At 34.0% G+C, this 22,700-nt stretch overlaps 1 protein-coding gene across 1 annotated transcript in view; it reads right to left on the bottom strand.

Moving 5' to 3' along the window:
- PCGF5 (polycomb group ring finger 5) overlaps positions 1–22,700 on the bottom strand; it is a 57,448-nt gene that overhangs the window by 1,231 nt on the left and 33,517 nt on the right. The window contains exons 3-8 of the mRNA XM_049764339.1: positions 22,616–22,671; positions 22,467–22,526; positions 20,198–20,346; positions 15,643–15,741; positions 13,400–13,489; positions 5,853–5,912 (exon numbers count right to left, since the gene is read on the bottom strand). Of these exons, the coding sequence (XP_049620296.1) occupies positions 5,853–5,912; positions 13,400–13,489; positions 15,643–15,741; positions 20,198–20,346; positions 22,467–22,526; positions 22,616–22,671 (514 nt within the window). The remainder of the gene's footprint in view (positions 1–5,852; positions 5,913–13,399; positions 13,490–15,642; positions 15,742–20,197; positions 20,347–22,466; positions 22,527–22,615; positions 22,672–22,700) is intronic.

The raw sequence follows: 22,700 nt of genomic DNA, 5'->3' as shown, positions 1-22,700 counted from the left end.
TTCAAGTCCTATCATTTTAATGTAGGTGAATGAGAATATTCAATACATAAAGTTGTATCTTTCCTATAGTGGAAAAGGAGATCTGAAAGTCTAAAGCCTCCAAGTTATCATTTTTACTTGTAATTGCTTTGTTACTTACTCATAACTCTGTTGGAGTCTCTACCTCTACACTTAGCATGCGATTAGAAAAATGAATGTAAAGTCCTAGATCTTGTCTTCCTAGTAGAGTGAGGTCACTACCAGTATTCAGAGAAAGTCTCAGTTTCTCAGTTTCCATGGTTTAAATCCATTTTGGTTTAATTTTTACTTAGTTTACAGCTTTATTCTGTTCCCTCTGAATCACGGCATCTGGGAGTAAAACACAGAAATTTGCATTTTCATTGCTCTCCAGTTTTCTAAAGCTTAGCTAGATATAAAGAATGTACCACCTACTTATTCTCCCTTTAACTTTGCTAATTCCTATTTTAACAATTTCAGACATCTTGTTCTCCATTACAATCATCTTTCAGCTTTGCATTCCATTCCTGACACTGATGAAATTGTACATTGTCTCTATTCAGGTGATTTATTTACAGAAAATGTACAATGTCCTAGAATACATTTTCTGTATATAAAAGCACCCATCACTTGTTCTATTAGAATGAATGTGGAGAGAGGAGAAAAATAGCTTGGTAGTCAATGGAATTTTCCTGGTTTGGGCTGAAAAGGTTTTACTTTCCCCTTCCGAGATGCCTTGAATATTTGTTTTACAGCAACATATGAACACAAACAATTTCATTAAAATGTATTCAATTACTAGGAATTGTTAAGATAAGCTTGACGTTCTGTCAGTTGGCTTTTTGAAGTAAAATGGCCTCTTTTTGGTGTTATATAGTAGTACAATGTGACCTAAGTTTTTTCGAGTTGCTAGTTCTCAATCTCATAAGCTATCAAAATAAAGAATAGACTTCCAAGTAACATATTTCAAATGTGATGGCCTTAGAAAATAATAAAGCTGACTCTGATGTCCCAGATAGCTTAACAAATAAATACTTAATCATAAAGTAATTTGCTTTCACTGATCTGGAAAAACAGAAAAATCCCAAGAAAAAGAAAAGCACTGGAGCTGGAGAGATAGTATACTACTGTAAGGTACCACTTGCCTTGCACTAGGTCAACAATGATTGGATACTTGGCATCCCATTTGGTTCCCTAAGCACTCTGGTCACCATCAATCATGAGTATACTCTTTTCTTTTAATTTGGGCAATGTAGTAAACAATAGTATTTTACTTTTCATTTCTTAATTTTGAAATAAAACAAAATTTTCGTGCTTATTAACCAAATTTGTTTCTTTTTGTAAAAATGTATTTTTTTCATTTTATATGGAAAATATAAATAAATAATTTAAATATAAATAAAGTTATATAAATATATACAATTCGTGTCTTAACACGAATTTGTTATATACTTAAGGCATTTTTGTTGTATATTGCAAGTATTTCCTTAAATATGGTGTTTGTGCTTTTATATATTTTCAACTCATTTTTTCTTTTATATGTACAATTTAGTCATTTCTACTTTGAGATTATTGAACTATATATAGTTCCTTATTTTTTTAATGGTTATTGTTAACATTTATCATTATTCCAATAGAAAACACATGGAATGCCAACCTTCATCCCACCAAGAGTGTCAATAGTGTACTGAGAAGCATTTTTCACTTGCTACATCTATGCCGCCTTCAAGTTCACCTACCACTGCAACCCTACCAGTCATCCTTCACTCAGTCTCAGTGGCTACTTGAAATCCTCTACTTGACATGACCTTAGGGTCTCTGCATTAGGTTCCCTCAGACTGGAATGTTATACATCGATATTCGTACGATGATTTCTTTCACTACTTTTTTTTGGTTTTTGGGTCACATCCGGCAGCGCTCAGAGGTTACTCCTGGCACTACGCTCAGAAATCGCTCCTGGGAGACTCGGGGGACCATATGGGATGCTGGGTTTTGAACCACCGGCCTTCTGCATGCAAGGTGAATGCCTTTCCTCCATGCTATCTCTCCGGCCCCCTTTCACTACTTTTTGATAATAAAAATCACCACCTTAAACTAAAAAGACCACTTTATTTATATATTGTATCTAAAGTATTTTTTAACATTCTTATGTATTATACGTATTAAATTTTCATCATTATTAGAGTATAATGCACAAAAAAGAAAAGGAATTTGGGGGGAGGTCTCTCAAGTAATGTTCAGGAAGATTGGGAGCCAGCATTCTTGGCCATATTTGGACAACTGAGTCAGATGGTTCGATGCTAAGGACTAAGGATGAGGCACTTCTCAGGACTTGAAGTGCATGGGGCCAACTAGGGCCATACCTGGTGGTGCCTGGAGAAATAGGTAGTACTGGGGATCTACACAAGCAAAGCATAAATAAATCCTGTCCCTTGTACTATTTCCCCAGTCTTGGAGAAAGACATTTGATAATTTTACTTCTGGATTTCTGGGTTTAGAGTAGTGCATGGTTAAGTTCTTAATAGATATTTGTTAAAGGAATCATAGTTTCCTTTACTAATCTGAAACAATCTTTGAAGACTTGTACATACTAGCACCATTATTTTGACTCAAAGTCTATGTTTAGGCAAATTATATATGCTTATTTTGGGGAAAGCGGTTCCCAAATGGTGTTCAGCGGGGTGTAAGGGCTCTTCTGATATGTATCAGGGCTGGTGTTTCAATGCAAGGACCTTAGTATGCAGTGTTGTTTGGGTCATGCAGTGTCACCCCATCTGACAGTATTGGGGATCTTATGGGATCAGCCACGTGCACTACCTCTCTCCAGTCCCTACTATCAATATTTTGTTGGTTTGTTTTTGGGCTACACCTATCTGTGCTCTGAGCTTACTCCTGCTTTAACTTGGGGTGGGCTCAGGGCCATATGACATGCTCGGGATCAAATCCGAGTAGTCCTGTGCAAGAAAAGTGCTCTCTGCATTTTAGTATTTATTCCGCATCTTGTATAAAATTTTAATTTAAAAATACATGTGATTTTAGAATACATGTGGTAGTACAGAAATCACTTCATTATTTCTTTAAAAATGTGACTGACTCCTACGTTAGGTTTTCGTCGTGGATTGGGGGGTGGAAAAAAAAATGTGACTGACAAGAAGCAGCAGAATACATTTCTAGGTTATATGACTGATTTTTCAAGCTAAATAGGACCAGTGACAATGTGCTTAAAAAGTACCTTAAACTTCATAATTTAGAAGATATGGAGCTAGCTCAAAATATTGAAATACATTCTTGACATGTGGAGGCCTAAGTTCATTCCCTGCTTGCACATGGTTCTTGAAGTAGTTCTGGAAGTGGTCCCAGGTCCCCTGAACTTTTCTCCTGCTCCAATAAATGTCACAATTCAACTATGGGGTTACATTATTCTCTATATTTAATTACTATTTAAATTTCTTATCTGGTAGAAGAATTTTGGTGATATATCAGTAATGACAAGGTTTCTGATCTTAGGAAATATTGATGAAGGTAGTGATCAACTATTCTGATACTTTCAAGTTACTTTCAAAGAGTTTCATAAAGAAACAACAGACCTATTTAATGTAGATCATCTGGGAAATAGATGATCATTGATGAACACTGAAAAAGAGGGAGACAGGGAAGGGTACAGAAAAAGGTTGTAAAATGTTGTTAACTGTTAAATCTAAGTAAATGTTATTGTACTTTGTATCAATATTTGTTCCAGTATTTGAGTGTTTTGAAAAATTTCAAAATAGTAAGTTGGCAGAAAAACTTAGCATTGGATTTTATCGATTTATTTAAAAAATCAATTTATCAATGCTTTTTATTTTATTTTTGTTTTTGGATCACACCCAGCAGCACACAGAGGTTACTCCTTGCTTTACTCTCAGAAATCACTCCTGGCTCCTGAGAGGCTCAGGGGACAATATAGTATGTTGGGGATTGAACCTGGGCTAGCCATGTGCAAGGCAAACACCCTACTTACTGTGCTATTGCTCCAGCCACTCAAGTGCTTTTAAGTATCTACTAATGAATAATTTTTGGTACTTATGTGAGTATATTTTTTATATGTGTGTATATATATTCCTTATTTATTTTCTTCCCCATTCTTACAGTTCTTATAAAATATTGGGTCTTGCCTTACTGTTCTTTGTTGATATTTTACTCTACTATATTATTTGTCATTTTAAAATTTATATTCAAAATGAGTTCTGAAATCAGGTTTTTAATTGAAAGTTTCAGTTTTTGCTATTATGATTATAGCAAAATTCAGAAAAAAGGTATACATGATTATACCTTTGCATATGTGACCAAAATATATTTTGGGAAAGTAATTCCTTTTTTTAGATATTTTGTGGGGTGGGGCGATAATGGGCAATAAATACCAGGCTGTGCCCAGGGCACAATAAGTGTTGATGGAGATTGAACACGTAATAGCTGTTTAAATAACTGTCTTGTCCATTGTACTATTTCTTTAGGTCCCAATTTTTTTTCAAATCTTTTATAAATAGTGATTTAGGTTTTTCTTCTTTTTTGTTAAATTATAATTCATTAATATTTTCATAAAATTTTCCCATTTTTGGAAATCTTTACAAATACCATAAGAAATTTATGTTTATCTTTTCTTGTAATAAAGTGATATGTATTTCCTAAAGTTTTCTAATTGACTTTTGGCTATAGGTGCATCAAACTAAAACTAGCTCAATATTCCTAAAAGGGTGACATTCTAAAGAATGAAAATTTATGCTAATTAAAAAAATAGCCCTGATACAGTTGTTTTCTACTACTTTAGAGCAGAATTTAATAATATGTTTATTTCTTAGGAAATAAGCATTAGTGCTTAGAGAAAAAGCAAAAAGCTAAGTATGTATTATAGCTACAGAAGGGATATCAAAATTTATCTTCAAAATTATCTAGTGAAGGTAAATGCAATGAAAATATATACATATTAGATATATAAAGACCTACTTCTCTTCCTGTCACTCTAAATTATTCAATGTGAAGATAAAATTTCCTTCTAAAATATTTTCCCTTCATCTTATGTTTATAACATTGCAGAAACAAAAAAAAATGCCTTCAGAAATAAGTGTTTTCAAAAGCTCTAAGAGGTATAATTCAATTTTTACTAAGCTTTCCTTAGATTTATGTTCAAGTTTTCTCAGAGTACTGTTGGATTAGTTCACTATAATTTTGTTGGTAAAGGAGGTTAAGTCAAGAGAACTTAGGCAGGAACAAGCAAGCAAGCTCAAAATTACATTTGGTAGTTACTGTTAATTTGTTTCACTTTATCTTGTTAGTGGGTGAATGGTTAGAAATGCCTACTTAGACAAAGAAATGCAAGTATAGCAGAGACATTTGGTGTGGGGACAGTTTCTTATAGGCTAAGCTGGCAATTAAATTCTAAGATGATTCTTTAATGCTTTTTAATGTTTGGATCATATGGAGGTAGTACTCAGGGACTACGTTTAGATTCATGCTTGGGGGAGTATAGTTCCTGATTGCTAGGGATGGAATCACAGGCTCACAAAGCATGCACTTTAGTTCTTTGAGCCATTTCCCAAGCTCCATAAAATTAAGTTGTATTTATTTTATAATTCATGTAATATGGCCTTAAGATTTATACTTTATTTTACTTAGTAAAAATCAATAATTCATGAAAACTAAAATAATGGAATTCTGGGGAAATGAACAGAAAAGACCAAGTTCTATGGCTTAACTATTTTCATTTTGCACAGGTATGTATCTTAGGAATTTGAATTTGGAATGCAAGCAGTAATCATTGTGGAGGGTGGGGGAAATCATTAGGATCTACAGGATGTACAGTCGTGAGTGCCTCTTACCTGATACAAAGGGCCATCCTGAGAGCAGACTTGCGAAGCTGAGCAGTTCAGACACCGAAACTGCGGAGGAGATGAACTTATCAGATAAGAGGCATCCACAACTGGACACATTTAAACTGATTATTTAAAATATTTTAACGTCAAATATGAGTCAACATAATTAATTTTAAGGAAAACATTATAAATATGGTAGCTGATTAAAATATTTTAAAACAGTGACTGGTTAGTTTAGCTTGAAATAATTTCAGTATCTAAGTCCGATCAATATTCTGTCAAACATCTGTCAAAATGGTGGCCTATACTTTCCATTTTCTCTTCATTTTCAGCAAAAACTCCTCACATCTGCTCCATTTGATGGAGAGCATCCACTGCTGCCATAATCTCTCCTGCATCTATTCAACTATCCTGAAACTAATGGTATTCAAAGATCCCAGAGCTAAAAGTAAGGTATGAAACTTGACTCAACCAAAATGAGATCTTTCCTTTTTTCTTTTTTTCATGATGATGAACCCCCACAAAGTTTGACTTCATGTACTTTATGCAGTAACATTAGGAACAGGGGCAGGGATGCTTTGTAAGCCACTGAGTTTCTTCCAGACCCTTTATCACTGGAGACCCTAAGTTGAAAAGCTCTATGGATCACTTCAGTGCATTTGAACAGGACCAGACCTTAAACTCTTAGCCTTGCACTTACTGGACAAGTGCTTTAAGACACTGGGCCTTTTCTGGGATACTATTTCCTGTTTTAGAGTGGATTCTTCATATCATTCATGTACGATGCTCATTTTCCAAATTTATTTTAGTTGTACTTATCAATCGTAAACTTTAGTTTATATTGTCTTTATATTTGTAATCTCCAAAACTGTCACACAAGTCTCTCATAAGTTTTTTTTAGTAATCAATGAGTGAACATACTTTAAATTGTTTTAACAATTGAGTCATTCAAATTGAAAAGTGATCTCCAACTCTTGATTGTTTTTCAATGTCATGTTCAACATGCAAAGACATTTTCATTGTAATGGGATTATAAAATAAATGTACCCCTCAATGTCATAAATTCAACAATGCATGCCTCTTCAAAATGAAAAAAATAAATACAATATATAAAATGTTGACTAACATAAACCTAATGTCTATAATAGCTTGACAAAATATATACTTTGAAAGAATGAACAAGAATTAAAACATATAGGCAACCTCTAAACAGAATCTTAGAAATTTTAGAGAAGTATTTCAAGTCCCACAAAGACTAGCAATTTTCCACTAAATCTTTTTGTTTTTGGTTTTTGGGCCACACCCGTTGACGCTCAGGGGTTACTCCTGGCTATGTGCTCAGAAATTGCTCCTCGCTTGTAGGACCACATGGGATGCTAGGGGATCAAACTGAGGTCCGTCCTAGACTAGCACAGACGAGGCAGACACCTTACCACTTGCGCCACCACTCTGACCCCTATTTTCTACTAAATCTTATTCCTTGATTTTTCACTCACTGACATGCTTACTCTAAGACATGCCCAGCATCGCTATCCATGACAAATTTCCCTATTTGCTAAGTTTTAGCCTACTCAACAGAATGATTTAATAAGAGTAGATTATTAGAGGTAAGGTGGCAAGAGACTAATTTCACCAAGTTTTTATTAGTTTTTTGGAGAATAGTCAAGATAGACATTTATAATTCCTAATAATATTTGACATTGCAAATAAAGAAAGGCAAGACAAACTTGCTTTCTTAGTTTAATAACTTTTAGTATGAGTAGAAGAGAGGAGACTGAACAGGATCATTTGAGAAAGGGGCTATTCTTGAGCAAACTATACTCAACCATGTAAGCAGTAAAATGATTCCAAGATGAAAGATGAGACTGAACAGAAAGAGTCATTAACAGAAAGCTCTCAGGGATGAGGTTAAGTATGAGGAGACAATTATAATAAGAAAGTTAACAAATACAAGCTATATAGAGAACAAAACTTATTATGTTACTCTGATAACTACTTTATTACATCATATTAATTCTTTTTTTTCAGGGCTACAGTGCACTTTTTTTTATATCATGTTAATTCTTTAATTAAATTTTCAAGATAGTTACCCGCCCAAAATTTAAGCATTAAAAAATACTTCATCAAAACTAGGAAGTAGACACAACTGGTAAGAAATGAGCAAAATATAACAAAATATTAATAGTCATAAAAAATAAGGCACTTCCTAGACATTAAAGAAGATAAAGACATACATTTTTGGGGGGATAAGACAGTTCCAAGAAGATGGAAACTGATACTAAGAAAAAAAAAAAAGAAAATTGATACTAAGTAGTATTGGTGAGAATACCAGAAAAAGAGAACTCAGAATGTTATTGGCAATATCCTTGTGAAAGGACAGATAACTTATTAATATCAAAAATTAAAACACACCATTCTGTTGTAAACTCATCTCTAGAAATCTTACTAATGAGTATGCCTGTAGATCTGTGTAAAAAGGTATGTACTGGAAAATAAGATCGCTTGTAATGTAATGTAGTGTAAAAAACTTAAATGCCCAATGGAGTGGAAACAATGATGCTAGTCACAGAAACTGAATACTACCAATTTTTACAAAGACTTATTTCAGAGTATATTCATTTTCTGTAAAACATTATCAGATGAGAAAAGTCTCAATAATATATGATTCCCTGTATGTGGAAAATTTGAAAATGTGGATGAACAAAGAAATAATGAAACTGATTGCTGATTACTCCTTTTCCAACTGAGACCACATGGTAAGTTAATGATCATGGTTGATAGCCCCCCTAAAATCTGATCACTCAAAGGTTATCCAAACACCAGATGCACAGGCTCTGTCAGCATATCTCAGAAACACAGTATCCTAACACCACCTTCAAACTTACATAAACAACTATCTGTATCTTACCAAGATACCCTGAAGATTTGTATTAAAGTTGTGAAGCTTTAAAGTCTATTTCTGTCGGTAATAAGCAAAAAAGGGAAGCCAATCCTGACTGTCATAGATTTAAGGTGGCTAGATTTTGTCATGAACTTAAAAAAATGTTCAAGAATAAGCTGTTTGATCAGATGTTTATATTCTAAAAAGTATTTTAAAAATGTATCATAATGAAGAAGAGGGTCCAGAAAGTGCAGAAAGAAGGCAGATTGAGACTTACTCAAGTAGAGTTGGGTAGAAGGAAAGAGGCAGAAAAAAATGGGCCTACTTTTGAGAAATGCTGACAATTTCCTTGAGATTCTTCTTAGGAGTGTAAGAATTAGAAGGTTGGGGCTGGAGGGGATAGCTCACGGTAAGGGCATTTGCCTTGCATGTGGCTGACCCAGGACAAATCTGGGTTCAATTCCTGGCATCCCATATGGTCCCCCAATGCCAGGAGTAATTTCTGAGTGCATAGCCAGGATTAATTCCTGAGCATCACCAGGTGTGGCTTCAAAACAAAAACAAAGAATTAGAAGGTTAAAGGTATATAGATATACAGCTGTTAGCACTGTCTGAGCAAAAAAAAAAAAAAAAAAAACCTCGAGACAGAGATAACATTCAACAAGAAGAGGAAAGAAAATCAGAGACTTTGAGACAAAGTCTTTGAGATCTTGAGACTTTGAGAAAAGTTAAGTACAGATGATAAAATGTCTTATAATACTGATTTAGAGTGAAAACCTTGCAGCCATGCCAATTCCACTCACAGTGACCTAAAATTTTCACCCAATGTTAACAATTCTCAATCTCATCTGAAAAAAATGGATAAAACTAGCCAACATAATTTAAAAAATAGCAATAAGAGGCTTTGCCCTAACAAATACTAATATACATCATAAAATAATTTTTAAGTCTCAACTATTTGCTTTATAAAAACATGACCTGATTTAAATTTATGCCACAGAAACCAGTATTGAGAAGGTTTTGATTGGAGTATTGTGTAATCAGATTTTTACTTAAGCTATCTAATGTATGCTACTAGATATAAAATATTAGAAAGCAAGTAAAAGAGCTATATGGTGGCATTTAGTTCAAGAAAATGTTGACACACCACATCAAGACAGAACTAATTAGCAATGCCAACAGATGAGATAAAGAGTTTTTCAGATATCATGGCATCTTATTGGCAAAAGGAAGCTATAGATGGAAAATATAACTGCAATAAATATGAGAATAGAATTTTTATGATGTCTATACTATGTTGCTAATTGCCCATTTATTTAAACTGTCAGTTTATATACCACTGTTCTAATAACTTTAATTAGAGGCAAATGCCCTACCGCCTGTGCCACCACTCCAGCCCTGAAAATATTTAGATTTTAACAAAAATGGCTTTAAGAGAAAACCTTAATAATATACTTTTGAATAACAATCTACTACATTATTTGAGACACAATTTTTATTTCAATTACTCTACCAATTACTGCTTAAGATGATGGGAGACTCAAAAATGAACTAATAAAAATTCCTACCCTCAAATAACAGGATATCAATGACAATTCATAAAAGGAGGGGCTGGAGAGATAGTATGTCAGAGGATATAAGATACCATGGAAAGGGCCAATTCACATTCTACATGACCCTGGTGGACTCCAGCTCAGTAGGAATCCCAAGTACTGCAACCTCCAGCTAACCTAATGGCCCTATTTGCTGGCTAAAATTGTCAATAGGGTTCTGGGCCTCCTGAGCACTGCTTGGGAATTACCCTTTCCCCCCAATACCATGAGAAACACTGAGGTATTAAGAAAGACATACTGGAAAAAGGGACCGTCAGGTACAGAAAGACAAAGCACCTACAGAGATAAGGATGAAGCAAATTAAAATGGGGTAAAGCAGGCAAGCCATGTACACTGGGGTAGGCAAAGCTAGCCTTGACTGAGGAAATACAGAGATCAGTAAACCAAAGGAAGAGTAAACAGATTAGAAAGGCAGCTAGGGAAAACAAAGTGGGGTTCATTTCTGTAGGTCCTAGAAAATAACTGGGTCTTTTTTTTTTTTAATTTTGGAGAGGAGTGACCGTGACTTGCATCTGAGTGGTTCAAGTGGAGGTGGTAAGACAATAAATGGATTCTGATTTAGTATTTTCTTGGCAGTCATAGAGTTTAATAATGATGGATTCAAAAGAACTGCAGGGATTTTTTTTGACCTGCACATGGGATAAAAGGAACTACTAATCCACAACTACTGAAATTGTATAAGTCTAAAGAAAACCAGGTCTGGAGAAGAATAAACAATAAACAGGTTTCTAAATCAAAACCATTGCATTAAATGTACAATTTAGAAAACTTTCCATTTACTGATCTACCTTTTTCCCCACCAAAATAACATATCATTAGTTATTGAGTCATTTTTGGAAGCAACTTCTATGCCTAAATAACCAAGGTGTTTAAAACTATTCAGAAGAGTATAATCAGGTGCATAATTATTGTAAAGATTGATTTAATTGACAGTTAAGTACAATTTCTATGATGCAACTTTTTATGCTTGAAGATAAAGTAACTGGGAGTATGTAGGCAACCTTTATAAAAGGATCTTGTGAAGAATAAGTGAGATTAACTACTAGGGGCCCTGCAGTAGATGACTTACATTTCTGTAGGCTGAAGGCAAATCTATGGTGATTTTTTTTTCAAGCATAGCACTGAAATGCCCAAGGACAATTAAAGTTCAGACTTAATACTATATTATTGTATGCAATATCACAATATCAATTCTAGTTAAGAATGAACTAGTTCTGTGATTTGCATTCAGTACCTGAAACATTTTGATTATAATGAAAATAAGGGTGATGTTTGCACCATTTAAAAAATTATAAAGCGTCATTGAAAGGCAAGCAGTAAATTACAAAATTTACTAAGACAATTAGAGCAAAAAGCCCCAGAGGAGTTTAATAAGATCTTTAATACCACACAACCAGTGAATGGTATTAGAAATACAATTTGCTTCCTAGTCATGTAAATTAAATCTTTTTTTTTGTTTTGTTTGTTTGTTTTTTTAGGCCACATGAGTTGACGCTCAGGGCTATTCGCTCAGAAATCGCTCCTGAGACGCCAGGGGATCGAACTAACGTCTGTCTAGGCTAGTACTTGCAAGGCCTTACCTCTAGCGCCACCGCTCCAGCCCTTGGAAATTAAATCTTACAAGAAAAGCCTTGCCTAAGTGACACTTAAAGTTAAAAAATTCTAATTTTTTAAAAATTAATTGCTTCACACCTATTCTTAATATCATATCAAGACATTTACTCTGAAAAAAGCCAAAGATCCTACCCACTGAACAGTATACAATGTTTCATAAGTTCCATAGACAGTTATTGTAATGTGGTGACCCCCTTTAGATATGATTACTATGTACTTCTCTATTTGTGAGGTTATATTTCTAAATTTTGGTTTTTATTTTTTACTAATTTCTTTTAAGGAAATTAAATAAAGTAATAAAACTTAGGTTAAAGAAAAAAGATAAGTCACTTAGTTTTAAACTGACATTTTGTATCAGAAACACCACAGAATCTTAATATCTAAAAAGACCTAAAAAGAAGCCATGGAACTCTATCTATGATTTACTAAGTCAATAAAGAATAAAGAATCAAACAAATATTAATATAAAAAGCTCTACAATAGTTTGTTATCCAGTTACTGAATAAAGATTTAAAGGAAAGAAAAATGAGGTTTAAATGATTATTTCTTTTTGAGGTCTAAAATAATTATAATTCCAATTATATTAGACAAATATTTAGCTAAGTTGTCTGAAATTTTAATTTATGGTGAAATGGAACTCAACATTTTTTCCAGATATTACTTTTATAAATTTGAAGTGGGTTTGACTTTTCAAGTTATATAATATAACCTTGTGGTTTTAATGCTTGTTTATTCATCTAACAGATAATGAAGAAATTACTGGTTATTATTCTACCATGTTTCTTACTGTTACATATTAGTCTTACAATTTTAACCCCAATGCTATCTATATAACTTGCACTGAGATATACTTTTGAACTTTCTAAGTAACTTTAAATCAAAGATAAAATTTAACCTATGAAGTTCTTTTAAATTTTGGATTTTTCATGTTTTCTTCTTTCAATTCTATTATCAGAAACCACTGTAAATTCACTTACCCTTCAATTTGATTTTATATTTTCAACGAAAGGAGGTACCTAAAAATTATCTAAATTTGACACTGCCTGTTTCTTCTACAACTATTTAAAAATAAAAATCTTATCAATCATTAAGTGTCTTATTAGTCAGGGCAACACTTAAGTCTTCCTTTAATACTCCAGATGCTTAAATATATTCCCATGTTTTTATTGGGGTTTGTAAGTCATTTACATGCATGCTGTTTCTTTATCTTGAGATTAATTTCTGAGCGGACTTAGATGCAGTTTCAAATTCACCTTCAATATAACAACAAAGACTTAAATTTGGGACCACTTGTCATAGGTGGCTAGAAGAAAAAAATAAGAGACAAAGAGATCTTTTTTTTTAAAACCTTATTTAGTATTTTTAAAATATTAAATTAACAACTAAACTTAAAAAAAAGCAATAGTACGTAATTATACACATAGGTAAAGAAAAAAGAAATTTACATTTTCGCCTCTTAGTCGCCATCTTGTCATGTAGATGAATTCCATAGTATGATCCTTCCCCATAATTTCACCATTACACAGTACATCCAACTTTAAAAAGAAAAAGATCCATTAACAAAAGCAAACCTGAATTTTAAGTACTTTATATAATTATTAATTTAAAAAAATTCAGTTATGATAAAATCGACCACTAAAAAGAATCCTGAATATTTTTACTAAAGTGTTGACTCAGAACTTAAGTAATAATTCATATATACTAAATTGTTCCATATGCCCATTTCTAAAGTTAATACATATTCTTTTGAATTACATTGTAAATTTTCTTAGACCATTTATCTGTGTAACCTTTGCCTAAGACTCAACTTCATAACACTTTTGGCTAAGGAATCAATTTCTCAGAATCCTTTTATCTTCCCAAGATGGAAGCAATTTGTATTTTCCTCTCAATTTGTATTTAAAGAGAGTGAATAAATGAATAAGTGTGTTATAGGGCCATTGAGGCACAATTTTCACTAAATTACCTATTGTCAATTGATGGAATTAGGAGCTTGTGATAGCCTATATTCTAGTCCACTAGTTTCTCTTTATTTAACAACTTGCTTTTTTTTCATCTTGCCTGGAACTTCAAAAAGAAGAAGGCTAAATACTTATCAATGCTCTCATTTGCTCTAAGCAAAAAACTTTAAACACTTTTTTGGTTTTTGGGTCACATCCGGCAGTGCAGGGGTTATTACTGGCTCCATGCTCAGAAATTGCTCCTGGCAAGCATGGGAGACCATATGGGACGCTGGGATTGGAACCTATGACCTTCTGCATGAAAGGCAAACACCTTACCTCCATGCTATCTCTCCGGCCCCAACTTTAAACATTTTTAAAAAGGCCATGGAACTCTATGATTTACTAAGAATAAAGAATTAAAAAATATTAATTAAAAAAAAACTCTACAATAGTTTGTTCTGTTTTTGAAAAAAGAGCTTTTTTTTTTGTTTTTTTCGGGCCACACCTGTTTGATGCTCAGGGGTTACTCCTGGCTAAGCACTCAGAAGTTGCCCCTGGCTTGGGGGGACCATATGGGATATTGGGGGATTGAACTGTGGTCCTTCCTTGGCTAGTGCTTGCAAGGCAGACAGACACCTTACCTCTAGCGCCACCTAGCCGGCCCCATTGAAAAAAGATTTAGAAGAAAGAACAAAATGAGGTTTTGAATGATTATTTCTTTAACTAGAGTTTTGAGGTCTAAAATAATTATAATTCCAATTATATTAGACAAATATTTAGCTAAGTTGTCTGACATTTTAATTTATGGTGACATGGAACTCAAAATTTTTTCAGATATTATTTTATAAATTTGAAGTGGGTTTGACTTTCCAGGTTAATCTTTTAATCTAAAGATTATCTACTGAGAAAAAATTTTAAATATGTTCAGAGGGAGAGGTTTACTCAAAATACACAGTATCTGTCAATGCATGATCTAATCTTTTTATTTCTGCTATGGCTCTTTATGTTAATATGTAAGCCTGAAAATCTACATTGTCTTTGAAGTCTTTGTTTCTCCAGTAAACTATTATTGATCTTATAATTAGAACCCAAAAGGGAAGAAATTTATACAAGTTGTAAGGACTTGTCATCTGAGAAGGTCAGGAATAAAGTTATTTCTTCATTATGTTAAAATCTGAGATCATCAGCATTCTTTGAACATTGAACATATTACAAGTTCTGTTCTGATCAATATCAGTGTAATATATCCCTCTAGTAAAAAGAAAATCAGTGAACCTAATTTATATCATTTATATTGTTTGCTAAACCTAGTGCCAAACAATATCAATTATGCACGTCCTAGAATTGAAAGACTGTTATTAGCCATTCTCTTTTGATAAAGACATTTTATATAATCAAAGAGTCTATGGAAAATTGGTATAAATGGACCTCACAGATCTCAAAGGGGAAAACAAAACATTCTAAAACATGATGAAAACAAAATAAGAATGTACTTAAACTATTTACTTTGAGAATACTTAATGTTACCTTGTAAAATGTTCTCTAATTATAAACTATGAGTATGTTATTATCATGGTTTAATTAAGACATTAAATTAGAAAATATAGATTATATACATTACATTTTAAAACTTAAATTTGAACATGAAAACCATTTCCATACAATTGATTTAAATGTATTCTCAGTTAATTCTGAGTTTAGAATTTCAGATTAACAAAATGGAAAAGGTTATATTATTAACTTACCTCATAAGAACTTGGAAGTTTCAGCTTTAAACTTAGGAATTTTTTAATAGTCCCCACAGTGACGCGTGTAGAACACCGTATAAATTTCTTCATTAAACCCTAGGAAGTAAAGATTAGTTAACATAGTCTACCTTTTAATTAAACCAGAGATGGCATTTCGACTCTCATTTTGAATATTTTAAATGATATTCTGAAAATGTTTCTATGTATAGTTCTTTAGTACTTGCAAGTAAAAAGATTTCTAATTTCTACACTTAAATGACAATGCCTTTGTTTTACGGCACATCTGGTAGTGCCTGAGGCTTACTTTTGGCTTTGCATTCAGGGATCACTACTGGTAGAGCTTGGGGGTATCCCTCTAAATATATGGTAATATGCATCAAGAGTTTTACTGCAAATAAAACTCCTAAGAAAATTTAAGAATAAAAAAAATAAAATAAAATAAACCCTTAAGAACAATCACTTAAGAACTAGAAGCATAAAAGGTATAAATTTTAAAATATAAAATGTGGATTATTATATTTAAAATATAAAATATGGATTCAATAAAGAGAGGTAAGGAGATCCCAAGATCCTGAGCAATAAGAAATCCTGTAGTTTATAAACACAATGAAGAAACACATGCAGCTAGAGTCTGATAGTCTCTGGCAGTGCTCTAGTAGGCAAAAATCATTTACTTTTGGGGCCAGAGAAATAGAACAATGAATAGGGTGTTTGCCTTGCATGCAGCCGACCCAGGTTTGTTTCCCAGCATGCCGTATACTTCCTCAAGCCTGCCAAGAGTGTCTCTTGAGCACAGAGGCAGAAGTAACTACTGAACACCACTAGGTGTTGCCCAAAACCCAACCAAAAGAAAAATTTACTTCATTCACTTCATTAACACAAACATGTAACATGAAATTCCCATTTAATTTTAAGATTTTGCTTTCAATTCTTTTAGCAATATATGTAGACATGAGACTGCGAGATCACCAAGTGGCTTTGTCCTAATATATTTTTTAGGAATCTTCACAGTTCTTTATGAAAGTCACAGCATTTTCAATTTCAACAGTACACCAGGGTTCTAATGTCTCATCCACAATGACAGAATGGATATTATGATGCTGAGTGAATTAAGTCAGAGGGACACACACACACACACACACACACACACACACACACACACACACACAATGACAGAATGGATACTATGATGCTGAGTGAATTAAGTCAGAGGTAGAGAAAGACACACACACACACACACACACACACACACACACACACACACACACACACAGAATAGTTTCAAACATCTGTGGCATTTAAGGAAAATAAAAGACAGTATGATAAAATACCCAGAGACAACCTTGATGAGGGCACATGATAGGAAGCTTACCACAAAGAGCCATGAGTGAGGTTAAAAAAATAACTATTCTAACAAGTACCATGACAATGATAGTAGTGAGGAAAGAAATAGAATGCCTGTCTTGAAGACAGGCAGGGGGTAAGTGGAGGAGCAAAACTGAGGACATTGGTGGCAGGAAAGTTGCACTGGTGAAGGGGGATGTGTTTTGTTGTTGTTGTTGGTTTTTGGGCCACACCTGGTGATGCTCAGGTGTTACTCCTGGCTATGCACTCAAAAATTGCTCCTGGCTTGAAGGACCATATGGGACGCCAGGGGAACAAACCGAGGTCCATCCTAGGCTAGCGCGTGCAAGGCAGACATGCCTTACTGCTTGCGCCAACGCTCCAGGGAGATGTATTTTTTTGTTTTTGTTTTTCGGTCCACACCTGTTTGATGCTCAAGGGTTACTCCTGGCTAACCGCTCAGAAATTGCCCCTGGCTTGGGGGGACCATATGGGACGTGGGTGGATCGAACAGCGGTCCTGATCCTTGGCTAGCGCTTGCAAGGCATACACTTTACCTCTAGCGCCACCTCGCCGGCCCCGGGGGAGAGATGTATTTTTTTATGACTGAAACCTAACTACTAATATGTTTATAACCATGGTGCTTAAATAAAGAAATTATTAAAAAATAAATAAAAAGAGAGGAAAAAAATTACTCCTGGAAGGCTCGGGGAACCATATGGGATGACAGGAATTGAACTGGGGTCCATCCTGGGTTGGTACATGCAAGACAAACGCCCTACTGCTGTGCTATTACTCTGGCCTCCTGAATAACTTTTTAAATCACTATGCTTTAAATAAAAAATATTTGAAAAAAGTATTTTTTTTAATTTTTATTGTGGCTAAAGTGAATTACAAATATTTCACCGTAATATTTAAGGTACATAGTGACAATAAATCAGGGGCATTCCCACCAACAGTGATGTTTTCTCTCCACCCTGTTCCCAGTATGCATTCCTTATCTCCCTCCTGAAAAAAGTATTCTTAATGCATTTTAGATGTAAGTCCTTATCAGATGTGACTTTTGCAAAGATTTTTGTTCAACTCTGTCTTGTCTTTAAATTCTTCTGACATTATCTTTCACAGAGCTGGGAGTTCTACATTTAACAAAGTCCATCTTATTAATTAAAATTTGAAACTAATGATGTTGGGTATCTTTTCATGTTTTTATTAATCATTTCCATATTGTAAATGAAGAATGTCTAACTCCTGTACCCAATGTTTAATTTATTATTTAAAATTATTTAATCTTAGTTACTTAAATATATTTTCACTTTGTAAGCCCATCTGATTTGAAAGTATTTTTGTTGTTTTTTGGTCTGGGAGCTATGTACAGTGGTGCTCAGAGGTTATCCTAGCTCTGCACTCAGAAATTACTCCAGGCAGGCTTGAAGGACCATATAGGATGATGAGAATAGAACCCAGGTCAGCTGCATGGAAAGCAAATGCCCTACCTGCTGTGCTATCGTTCTGGCCCATATGATTTGCAAATATTTTTTTCTCATTTCATAGGCTCTCTTTTCATCCTGCTGTGTTCCTTGAAGCATAACATTTATTTTGTTTTATATTCAGGGAAATATTGGCCTCAGAATGATTCAGGCATACTGTTCCTCTATTTCTTCATCATGGCTTCATTTTATTTTAGAATAGCAATTTTCTAGAGTTATACAGATTTCTCTAGTGTCACTTTACATGACATGTCTTATTGTACTATTTTTAGAATAATAAAAACAAAACACCTTGGTGAAAAAACTTAAAACACCAGAATATAAACAACTTAGATGCAGCTGACCCGGGTTTAATCCCCACACCACAGATGGTTCCTCAGGTTATGCCAGGAGTGATCCTTGAGCACAGAGGCAGGGGTACTACTGGGAGTAGTAGACCAAAACCAAAATGAAAAACAACACCCCCCCAAAAAAAGCCCAAACAACCGAAAAGCCTGGAACTATAAACACGTACTGGGATAATACATCTCTAAATAGCAATACTATTATATGCCTTGTACCCCTCTATCTTATTGTAATAAAACTTGATAAGTAAGACATCCTTGAATAAATATGCTTCTTGTTTCGTAAATCTTCAAATCCTAATTGCCAAATAATGAAATTCTTTAAATAACTATGCTTATAATTTTTTGTGGCAAGATGCTGAAAAACAATCTGCTGATACATTACCTGCACTGAATTTTCTAATAGAAATATACCATTAAAGCATTCATATTTTTTTTTTTTAGAAAACAAAGACTTGTCTACAGATTATATGGAGAAAGCAAAAGACAATGGGTATCTGAATAAAACATGGAATTAAAAGGAAACATTTTCTATTTTTTTTTTTTTTTTTTTGGTTTTTGGGCCACACCCGGCGGTGCTCAGGGGTTACTCCTGGCTGTCTGCTCAGAAATAGCTCCTGGCAGGCATGGGGGACCATGTGGGACACTGGGATTTGAACCAATCACCTTTGGTCCTGGATTGGCTGCTTGCAAGGCAAACGCTGCTGTGCTATCTCTCCGGGCCCAAAAGGAAACATTTTCAATAGGTAACATTTGCTAGGACAATGTGACAAAAATCTAAAAGTTAAAGTAGTTGAACATTTATAATGGTTATTTGAAATAAAAACGTAGAGACCATTATTTAAATAACCAAAGACCAGAGAAAGTGACGTAAGTAAATAAAGTGTTTTAAAATTTTCTAGTGTAGGAATCCATAGCAAATAGCAAATATCCATAGCAAATAGATCACTGTGAACAAGAAATGGAAAGTATATAAAATATCTGGGAACCTTCAATAACCTTAAGAGTTCACAGGCATTTGCTGACTTAAAAGATAACTGAGAAGGTTGGAGTCACTGTCTGACACAGAATGATTGGTACCTGAGTTGGTTACCACAGCTGAAGGGAGGAAACATTTTGTAGGAATTCCCTATAAAAGTATAAAAGGAGGTACAGAAACATGATTTTCTGTATAAGCCACTAGATGGTGGCAGTGACCCGGGATGCTTTGCTTGAGGGATGAAAGCAAAGTGCCTGAGTAGAAATAGCTTATTCATTTGTAGGTAAGGATATATTCTACTTATGTTCAGAAAACTCTGAAAGCAAGTAATTTAAAACATTAGGAAAACTATCAAAGGTCTGCTATAAAATGATAACCAACTGCACTTTCTCACTTACCTTTACTATATTGTCTCCTGACTGTCCATTATTTCGTAAGCAGTCTAGACATATAGCAATCTGTGGGTCACTTCTGTGATAATCTTGGTCGTCTTGATTTTCATCACCTTCTTCATCTACTGTAGGTTTGTCCATTTTTGAGGTACCATCTGTATTATTTAAAGACAAATAAGCTATAACTTGAAGTTAATTTTAATGTTAGTAATAGGCCAGAGCAATAGCAGTGCAGGTGGGTGCTTGCCTTGCACATGGCTGCCCTGGGTATTTGATCATCAGCATCCCATTTGGTCCCCAGAGCCTGCTAGGAGTAATCCCTGAGTAAAGAGTCAAGAACCGGCCTTGAGTATGGTCAAAAAAACCCAATATATATATATATATATATATAAATTAATAGCAGTATTAATCACTAAATCAACTTCAAAATTTAAGTTATTGACTATAAATACCCAGCAATTTTACTCTTTAAAATGTTCCAATCAACTTAACAAGAGAAAATTATTTATTTATTTATGGATCATGTTTGGCAGTACTCAGGGATCACAGACGGTAGGGCTTAGAGGATAGTATGGGTTGCTGGGGATTGAACCCAGGTTGGCTATGGTCAAGGCACACACCTTACCTGCTGTATTTCTTTGACTCTGGTATTGTTTTGAATGATTTTTATTTTAGAAAACTAAAATTTCTAGGGTCATTGTATCTTCGAAATAAATATTCCAGACTACCTAATTTTGGTCACAGAAAACTGCAATTAGTGAATAGACCACTTAGAAAAGATTCTCCCCCAAGGTGGCAACCTAGTCAGATCCTGGGTTGCTTTCTCTTAACAACAACACAACAAATTGCATCTTTATTGGGGCTAACATCAATCATCCTGACAGCAGAAGCAGAGAAAGCACAAAAACACTATATTCCAACAAAAGCCAAATGCACAATCTTCTCTAACATACAAGGAATATTTCCAAGGACAGATCACAAATAAGAATGCAAAACAAGGTTCAACATATAGTCAAAACTAAGTCTTATCTCTAGTGATGTGTTCTGTAGTTAATAAAAATTAGTGACTACTAGAGAGAGAAAATAGAAATGTGGATACAGCATAGGTGAGGATTCAAATTCCCACAAATACCTAGACATATTATTCAAATTCTAGGATTTGTATTATATCATCTGAGTTCCACCTCTCAAAACTTCAAATTATATTATCACAGCAAAGCAGGATCCCCTGGTCTGGTTTTCAGCCACATCTCAAGCATAGAATATTAAATAAAATAGAAAATTTTATTATTTACTTGAAAGCCATGATTATTTTCTTTCTATTTTCTTTAAGTTTCTACCAATATTCTATAGTCAACTTTCTGCTTCACCTCTTTAATTGCGTTATTTAAGCACCGTGGTTACAAAATTGTTCATGCTTACATGAACAATTAGATTTCAGTCATACAATGTAAACTATCCTTCACCAGTACACCCTTTCTGCCACCACTGTCCCTGCTTCCCTTCTATCTCCTCAGTCTCTAGGGCAGGCAATTTGCTTCTCTCTCTCCTCCTCCTCTCTTTCCCTTTTGAAACTGTGGTATGCACTATTGTCAATGGAGGGATGCCATGCATGTCACTTTTCCCCCTTTCAGCACCAAGTTTTTGTCCAGAGCAATCAGTTCCAGTATCATTGTCCTAGTAAACCCTTCTCTAGTCTAACTGCACTCAACTTTGTGGCGAGCTTCATACCTATGGCTGAAACGCCTGACCCTTAATTATATTGTCTCTGAATAGTGTTACTATGCCGTCTTTCATTTTTCTTATATCCCACAAATGAGTGAGATTATTCTACATTCTATGTCTATCCCTTTCTCTGTGGCTAATTTCACTCAGCATAATAGTCTCCAGAGCTTGTGAATTATACGGGATGATTGAGATTGAACCTAAGTTGGCTATCTTTAAGATGAGTGCCCTATCCATTGTATTATTGCTCCAGTCCATTTTTTTTTTGCTGATTTTGATGAAGAATATAGCTAATAAAAATAAGCATTCCAAGAAATACAGATATTTAAATGTCCTACTTGCTATACTATCTCTATAACTCCTGAAGATTTCTATTTTTGCTTACATTTATACAGAAGGTTCATATAAGAGAAAAGTTCACAATATTTAAAAAATGTTACACAAGCTAGTTGCAGAATTTTAACTTAAAGCAATTATGGTTCATCAAAATTACAATAAAATATTTGTCAATCTGAGAGATGTTATCAGATATATACATTAAAAAAATTACCTTGTCCATTTTCCTGAGGCTTATTTTTCTTCCAAAATTCAGATTCACGCTCAAGTTCTTCTAATTTAAAAGAAAAAAATAAAATAAAGTAATCACAAAATCTTTAATAAAATTTAAAAAAATATTCAAGAAGTCAGAGAACAACTTACGTTCTCGTAGTCCAGGAACCAGCTTAAATATAATTTCCTCTAAGGTATTATCCAACCTTCCAAAGATGAAAAAAAAAAAGAAATA

The sequence above is a fragment of the Suncus etruscus genome, chromosome 17, assembly GCF_024139225.1.
Source record: "Suncus etruscus isolate mSunEtr1 chromosome 17, mSunEtr1.pri.cur, whole genome shotgun sequence".
In the NCBI taxonomy this organism is placed as follows: Eukaryota; Metazoa; Chordata; class Mammalia; order Eulipotyphla; family Soricidae; genus Suncus; species Suncus etruscus.
Note: the sequence above shows the minus strand (reverse complement) of the source record. Positions and strands in the feature narration are given on the sequence as shown.